Genomic DNA, 7834 nt, shown 5'->3' on the forward strand with positions numbered 1-7834 from the left:
ATAATGACACTCACTAACGTGAAAATTTTCGCTAGTTTGTCGTGGAAATGATAAATTACTAGAATATGAATGAGTTTTCATATTATATCGAGATAAAATTAGAATAACAGAGAGTGCATAACACTGCAAATGACTGTCGGAGAATAGAAGTCGATGATGAGCATCATAGTGATCATACTAACGACTGTAAGAGGTGAGTTGGAAAGAAGATAGAATATATACGAGCGGGCCCAAGAAGGGGTGTGTTTTTTTACAAGGCCCATTATATTTTGTATAGCCCAACTTGAAATGGAAGTAAGAATCGAGAGGACAGGAAATGGCGAAATGCCCATTTTACATCATCCTCAACTAACTCAAACCCTTGAGATTATGAAGGCAAGCAAAGCTGCAACAATGGCATTTCCAGCCTCTCTTTCATCGCCTTCATCTTCAAACACAAAATTTCAGGTACCCTTCTTTTCCAGTTTTCCTTGACTCTAAGCTCACCTGCCCTCAATTGGTTTTTCAATAATTGATTAGTTTACTGGAAATAGCTCAATGCTAAGTGCAAAATTTTCGTTCTTGCTGTTTGTCACAGATAAATCTCTCTAAACCCAAAACCTCCCACCGAAGATGCGTAATTCTACGTCTTTCTCACAAACCCTTCCAGACATGTTGTACCAAGGTAGTATCAATGTCCCAAATCGGTGAACCAAATAAGGGTCAAAATTCGGTTCTGCAAATCAAGGTCGTGAAGGAGAAGCTTCTGGAGGCCATACCTGCCACAGTTAAAGAGCTTCCATGGAAGAAAGCAGCAGACATTGCTCTGAAGCAGCTGCTTTGTCTTGGGGAGAAGGCACTCAAATGGTGCCTCATTGCTTTCTTTGTGTTTAGCTTCATTTCAGATGTCGTGCTTTCCATATCCCGGAACAGAGAACTAATGATACCCTTTGGTCTCTTTGTTGGGTGCTTCGTGACTGACATTATGAAAGAAACACTGAAGCAAGTGCTTCCCATTTCAGAGGAAGAAGGGTTCGAAAAATACCTTATCGGAATTGGCAGCCTCTTTGCTGCTGTCAAGTACATCTCGTATGGCCTCCCAATACAGGCGCAGGTGATTCTTCTTCATGTCGCAAATGGCGGGTTAGTGTTTTGGCTCTGGAAAGGTTTTAACAAAAGTGATGGAGATGATGTTGGTAATACTAATGCTTCATTGCCCATGGATGTGAAAATGTAATTTGCTTCTGATGGTGAAGCAGATTTCTCCTGTTTACTTGATTGTGAAAACGAATCGAATTTCATGGTTGCACCAAGTATCTATGTGATTCAAACTGTTTACAGATTCAAACTTGAATGGACATAGACTACATGGAGTTATCATGGTTGAATTGAACACAATAGTATATGCACACTACCAGAGTCTGCGAAAACACCTCCTACTTGTCTGTAACTACGATGATAAACAGAGAACTGTACATAGGAGTTGCTCTAAAAAAATCTAGTAAACAAAACAAACCAGAGTCCGGCAGTACGCTTCTGGAACTTCTGCATTTGTAATTTAATGTTTCACTTCTGTGTCTGTACTCTGTACAACACTTTTTCTTTAAGGTGTATATACTTTTCTTCATGCAAGCGTCTTATTCCAGCAGCACCATCAACAGCTCGAGTTTGTGTCGAAAACAAAGTAAAACATGCACCGCTAAGACTGAATTTACTGTGGCTCTGGGGCACCAAAAGTGCTAGCAACGGACCATGACAAACTTACTTGGCTGGGCTCCTTTTCTGAAAAGAGAGAAGCAAATAAAACCAATATATTACGTCATTGATTCAGGATACAGCAAGTGTCCCAAGTGTTGTATAAATCAGACCTGGTGTCACATTCTCTAGATCCTGAATGGTTTCTTCTTCCGGTTGATGATATGAGCCTGCTAAACTCATGTCAGGAGGAGTTGAAGGGGATTGGCAATAGGCTGCATGCATCTGTTGATGAATCTCTTCAGTCCTCCCATATTTCTCATCTTCCCGATCCATGTCAATGAGAATCTGAGAACAAAACACTCATCAAACTTTAAAAGATATTACAGTGATATGGTTACACACATACAGTTCACTTTAAAAATTACCTCAGCAACATGGTTCTGGAATACTGGATGAAATCTCTGTCGACAGTACTGATTAAACAAAAGAGTGAAAATAACCAGTGGGATAGTGAAACCCGATGATACTGGTGATTTTCTTAATCCAAAGACACCGAGAGCGATAATTTGCATCATAACCAATGAGAAAATTACTGTACTGTGAATTAATGGCCAGAAGTGTCCCCCGCAGTGATATTTTATAATATAAACATTGATGATCTGAAATAAACATTTTAATATCCCTATTAGTCTCTACTAGATTCACCATAAAAAAAAAGTGAAAAAAGAAAAAGAAAAAAATAGCAAATCTGAAGTGGACAAATTAGTTGAAATTGATTAAAAAAACAAAAAAAGAAGCAAAATGCAGCACATGATGACCAGAGCAGAAGGAATGCAAAATCGCTTTTAAACACTGTATGATAAAAGATACCAAATCTCTATTATTTACTAATTAACTAAGTATAAAGGAAGAGCATATATAGAAACTGTAGTTAACCATGTAACACAAAAGGTTATAGAAAATAATCAAAATATAGGAGTTATCTAAAGGAAAAAAAATAGAGAACACCTCACCTGGTTTCGATATATAAAGTAAGCAAGTATGAAGTAAACCAGCAAGAAGGGCAATATTAGGGGAACTAAGATAGAACAGGTGAATCCAATGAACCCAAACAGCAGGAGTCTAGGAATTTCTGTATGATACGGGAAAGACATTGGGCTAATAGCCCAATCTTTCATTCTGAATATATATCTTCGGATAAAGTTGAAAAGAAGAGGATAAAGCTGCATGAGTTCACATGCCAGGCTTGCCCAACCAGATGTTAAAACATAAGTCATGAAGAATTTAGCCTGCAAATGGAAGTGCAATTATGTAAGCTCTACATATGCTGATATACGAAAACAATTTTTTTTTAATTATACAATTCTTAACATTTATCTCATTAACCCTTATGCTAATCAAATATATAAAATACAGGACTAAAGATTTTAAGAGCTATTAAGGTTTCCATGAGATGACAATTTCAATTGGAGAATTTAACGAGTATAGACCTTTTCAAATATACCTGTATCAGAAATTGAAAAGAGAGTAGGTACATGTAATAGTCTGGATAGATTAGCATAATTGGCTCAAATATAGTTTTGCATCCTATAAACATATTGATAATAAAGGGCCCTTACCTGTGCAGGAATTGAACTTGCAATTTGGGCAGGTAGGTCTTCCACATGATCGAACTTAGTAAACATACTGACTATATCAATGAAAGTCCCAGTAAAAATGTTCACAACAAAGACATTCCAGATAGTGAAGTACAAGATTTTAAAGCATGCACTCTTTTTCCTCCCACTGCGGGAGATAGAACCCTCAACTGTTGAAATAAGCATCATAATTGGCGGAACTGTATAAAAAGCCACAATCAAAACCACACTTGGTAGGTACCCCGTCATCACCTGGCTTATAAATTTCCTGCAGATGAACAAAATGTAAGTTTTCTTGCAAAATGTATCGAGCATCATAGGGAATCTAAGTTATCAAACTGTTTGTCATCAATCTTCCAGACATGAACCATACTCAGACAAGAAAACATACGAAGAACTTCAAACCCAAGATACAAGTACACTACGTAATGTAAGAACGGGGATCTGCGTAGCATATCAGCCAAGTACACCAGAATTCTCGCATTCTTTTTACAGCACCAGAAAGTTACTTTAATGAATAATTCCAATTTATTAATCAAAAATGAACGGGAAGTTGAGAACAACTATAAACTCATTTTACTTACTTCTTAAGAGGACCTCTTAGGAATGGTAATGTCTTTTGTAGCTTATCTGCATGCGTCATTCCTTGAACGATTGTGACAGGTATAAGAAACACAAACATGAAAGCAACAGAAGCCAGAAGTGTAGCTATCTTACGGACCCACAATTGTCCATATGGTATCCAAAGGTTTGACCAGTAAACATCTTGCGGCTCTGGAGCCAGCTGTGTCACCCAAAGCATAGGATTTATTGAGTGAAGAACCTTTGATGTAGCAAGAGCAGCATAGCGAGTCTTGAAAAAGACAAAAGCAGCAGCACACACCTGTATAAGAAACCTGGCATATTTTAGGATAAATTTGCATATTTCCCACAAAATATTTTGGCTTAGTTATATAAAAACATTCACTACTAATAGACAATAAACTACATATATGCCAGCATTTTTAATAAACATCCTAGGATTGCTGATACATGGACAATATTCAATCAATTAAATTGCTTTAAATTGCAGTACACAACTGACAACCAGTTTTAAGCGCAGTAGATCAGATGCAAACCAGAGCTAGTTCAATTGGGACTAGAGTTTCAGACCTTTCTTTTCTTTCCAACCAAACCATTGTCAATAAGGCATGTCTTCCCTCTAGAACTTTCTGATTCATGTGAGAGAATCTGAAAAGAATCGGAATGCACTCCACAAAAACCACAATGATATAGGCCTGGTTTATGATTTTGTTCAATAGAAACATCCTTCAAAATCTTGCACATCTTCCCTGCATTTCTCTGCAAAAGTGAACAGATGATGCCATTAGCAGTATATGGGACAATGTATTAAGGCCATGCTTGTAATGATAGCATACATGACATTATAACACAATAATAAACTTATTCAAATGCTTTGTAGTTCACAATTTTAACTAAATATTAGATTAAATTGATTGAAATCAGAAAAAGAAAATGATAATAGTTCAAGTCACATACATACCATCAGTTTCTGAACTTTACCAGATCGATACACCATTTGGTGAGACAAGTAGCTTGACTCATAATTTCTTGTGAAGAATTTTTTTACTGAATCACTATAGGATTCTTCTTGATACCAGGGAATAGCACGAACAACAATTGTAAAATGACTTGGATTCAAAGGAGATCCACTAATATGTGCCAGTCTCATTTTAGTGATGCTCTTATACTCCTACAGGAAGAGGAAAATAAAATAAATATCTCTGAAACTATTTTTACACGGAGTAATTTGTAACAACAAAAACAGATCGGTTAAAAATCCTTACAATATGAAGGAGAACACAAGCTGAAAATGTAATAATGTACAATGCTAGACAATGTGTCCAAAGCCTGAAATGAAGCACAACAGAGAGAAAATAATAAAAAATAAATTAGTTTCGGATTGTATACCCAATACAAGTTAAAACCATTTACCTGCTATAAGTGAGAAAATTAAATTAAATTTTATCATAGACCATGAGAGAGAGAGAGAGAGAGAGAGAGAGAGAATATAAAACAAAGAAAGTCCAAAAAGGAAAAAAGAAAAAAGGGGTGAGCATTGGGAAATATATGACGCACAAACATGTACAAATATCTAAACCTCAATATATACATATTTGTTGAAAATAAAATAAATGTTTTCTTTAAACATTAATCACATCATTAAGAATATCCCATACCACTGTGAACCCTCTCGAACATTCAAGATGGTGAATACTTCCAATGTTTCATAAGGGATTTCCTTGTGGCCGAGCAAGTTCCCTTGGTAATTTACTGGAAGCACCATAAGAAGGCATGTGAAGGAAGCAATGGAAAAGATCCGCAGACTGTCAATAGAAAGGAGTGAGTGAAAATGGGAAATCATAACTACAATATGTACAAACGTGGTTCTTGTGAAATTGGGCGATGAATCAAATGACACGGACATATATAAATTAATTGTAAAGAAATTGGAAAAGAATAACAAACTATCTAACACAAAGTAATTGACAGACGGAGATAATATATTAATGCAACAATTTTACAGTAGAAGAAGCAAAAGAAACTGAAAATTCTCAACAATATTCATTTTATCCATCATAAAGATTCTTTTAATCCAGACTCAGCTAAGTAGTTTATTATGTAGTCATTCTGTATTTGCACACTAAAAGACTCAAGTAAATACCTCCATGAGTTATGAAAATGGGAAATAAGTTTCAGATGAAGATGGGTTCAGAATTAAGTATATGCTGCAGATGATAACTGTTATTTATGTAAGATCATGTTTGAAAGTTTTAGTTGGTTGTATATGAGAAAATCTGGAGACTTCTACAATTTTGGCGATCATGTCCTTTTTGATGATCAAACAAAGCCACATAACTGTTAAACACACAATTCACCAAACACACTGAAACTGTTTCTCGTTGTCACAGCACTGTAAACAAATTCTAGTAACAGCACAACAATGCCAAACTCATACTCCCAGTAGCAGCAAGAACAAGTATAATGTCCAACACAAAGCTCACCAGGGATACAATAAGACGAGAAGATTGGCATGACCTTGTTTTAAAAAAGAAATCATAACGAGCTTTTCTTACCTGAAGACAATTAACCTCACAAAAACCACACTATCCAAGCCAGCAGTAGCCAATATCTCTTCGTCCGTTGTGTTCCAGGCTTTCAATAACCAACTAGCAGAGGGAACGAATCTATCCAAGGATAATGCATTAATCTTCCTTGCGCCAGTTGTAAGCCTTCGCCCAAAATAGACAGTAGCTTGGCTCGGTTGCTTTCTCAATATGGAATACAGAGAAAAAAGTCCGACACACACGGCTATATTGATTCCGGCAGCAGTGCCAAGAGCTGCAAGATCCATTACACTCCACTTTTATCTCCGAAAGTATATCATCCCCCGATTAACCGGACATGTAAACAACTCAGCTGCTTCAAATACTCGTCGCCAATTTCTCCACCTATAGCAATCCATACATCAACACTTTCATCCCCAATTCACTAATACATCACATTAAGCAAGCAACATGGACTATCTCATGAACTAAAAATCTCTACAACTCACACCGGAGTATCCAAATTAAGCTGGAAATCGTAATGAACATAAAACTTGCAATTCCTGAGTCACTATCAAGTAACACGGACTAGAAATCCATCGATAATTTAATTTTCTTCTCTCTTATGATTCACGGACTGTTATATTGGAGATGAAGTAGGGAAGAATTCAATCATATCAATAATTGAGTTACCTGAACCAATCCGAAGCCGAGTTGCGACGGCGACGGCGACGGGAACCAAAAACCTCTTACGCCATCGGCATCACGGCGCTTCTGCTTCGACTTAACAAGAATTGGAGAACGAAAACCCTAAAATTCTGGAGGGAGTGGTTTTTGGTTGGTTGATATATTTTTGCTGAGAGGAGCAGAATTTGGATTTTGGGGTATAACTTCCCTGGTGGTATTTTTTGTTTTTGTTTTCTCTTCTGCATAATGCAAGTTATACTTGCGGGGAGTAAGGAGCGCCACGTGGAGGACAGGAAGAGGTCGGTCTAACTGTCGCTATTAGCATAAGGGTGAATCGATCCTAACTGTCACCCTTTAACTTCTATTATTCTCTGACGGATTTATTCTATTTTAATAAGGTCCCGTCATAACTGCTATTCCTTGTGGGCCTGGGTTCCAACGCTCTGGATTAAGACTGGGTTCTGGGCCTATGGGCCTATACTTGTTATTTGGTATTCGGTACTTCTTCTTCATCATCTTCATTTGTGGTTCCTTAAATGTCAAGGTAAGCAGTGTCTCGATAAATGTTGGAGGTTCAACTATTGATGCATCTGCAGACATTGGCTGATTTCTAAGTTATAAACGGTGGTGCGGAAATTTGCTGATTAATGCTTTAATATAAATGGTGTTTGTAATCTTCTCAAAGTGAGCGAGTTATATATGCGCCCTTTTCCTTCAGGATCGAGA

At 37.0% G+C, this 7834-nt stretch overlaps 2 protein-coding genes across 2 annotated transcripts; one reads left to right on the forward strand and one right to left on the reverse strand.

Annotated features, from left to right (window-relative positions):
• Window positions 1-207: 207 nt before the first annotated feature.
• On the forward strand, window positions 208-1404 carry LOC126784376 (uncharacterized). The gene is made up of 2 exons (XM_050509836.1): window positions 208-447; window positions 578-1404. The coding sequence occupies exons 1-2, from the start codon at window positions 289-291 to the stop codon at window positions 1214-1216; spliced, it is 798 nt and encodes a 265-aa protein (XP_050365793.1). The 5' UTR covers window positions 208-288; the 3' UTR covers window positions 1217-1404.
• A 144-nt stretch (window positions 1405-1548) lies between these two features.
• On the reverse strand, window positions 1549-7332 carry LOC126784368 (CSC1-like protein RXW8). The gene is made up of 12 exons (XM_050509829.1): window positions 7115-7332; window positions 6452-6826; window positions 5555-5701; window positions 5162-5225; window positions 4858-5067; window positions 4467-4655; window positions 3899-4197; window positions 3297-3582; window positions 2691-2966; window positions 2103-2336; window positions 1848-2022; window positions 1549-1761 (listed from the first exon to the last, which is right to left on the reverse strand). Exons 2-12 carry the CDS (start codon window positions 6727-6729, stop codon window positions 1691-1693), a joined length of 2229 nt encoding a protein of 742 aa, XP_050365786.1. The 5' UTR covers window positions 6730-6826; window positions 7115-7332; the 3' UTR covers window positions 1549-1690.
• Between the last annotated feature and the right edge of the window lie 502 nt (window positions 7333-7834).

Source organism: Argentina anserina, chromosome 2 (assembly GCF_933775445.1).
Source record: "Argentina anserina chromosome 2, drPotAnse1.1, whole genome shotgun sequence".
NCBI lineage: Eukaryota > Viridiplantae > Streptophyta > Magnoliopsida > Rosales > Rosaceae > Argentina > Argentina anserina.

Coding starts and splice junctions, on each gene's coding strand:
- LOC126784376 (XM_050509836.1), top strand. CDS start 289: ATGGAAGTAAGAATCGAGAGGACAGGAAATGGCGAAATGCCCATTTTA. Junction 448..577: donor CTTCAAACACAAAATTTCAG/GTACCCTTCTTT, acceptor TGTTTGTCACAG/ATAAATCTCTCTAAACCCAA.
- LOC126784368 (XM_050509829.1), bottom strand. CDS start 6,729: ATGGATCTTGCAGCTCTTGGCACTGCTGCCGGAATCAATATAGCCGTG. Junction 5,702..6,451: donor GTGAGGTTAATTGTCTTCAG/GTAAGAAAAGCT, acceptor TTCTATTGACAG/TCTGCGGATCTTTTCCATTG. Junction 2,967..3,296: donor CAAGTTCAATTCCTGCACAG/GTAAGGGCCCTT, acceptor TTCCATTTGCAG/GCTAAATTCTTCATGACTTA.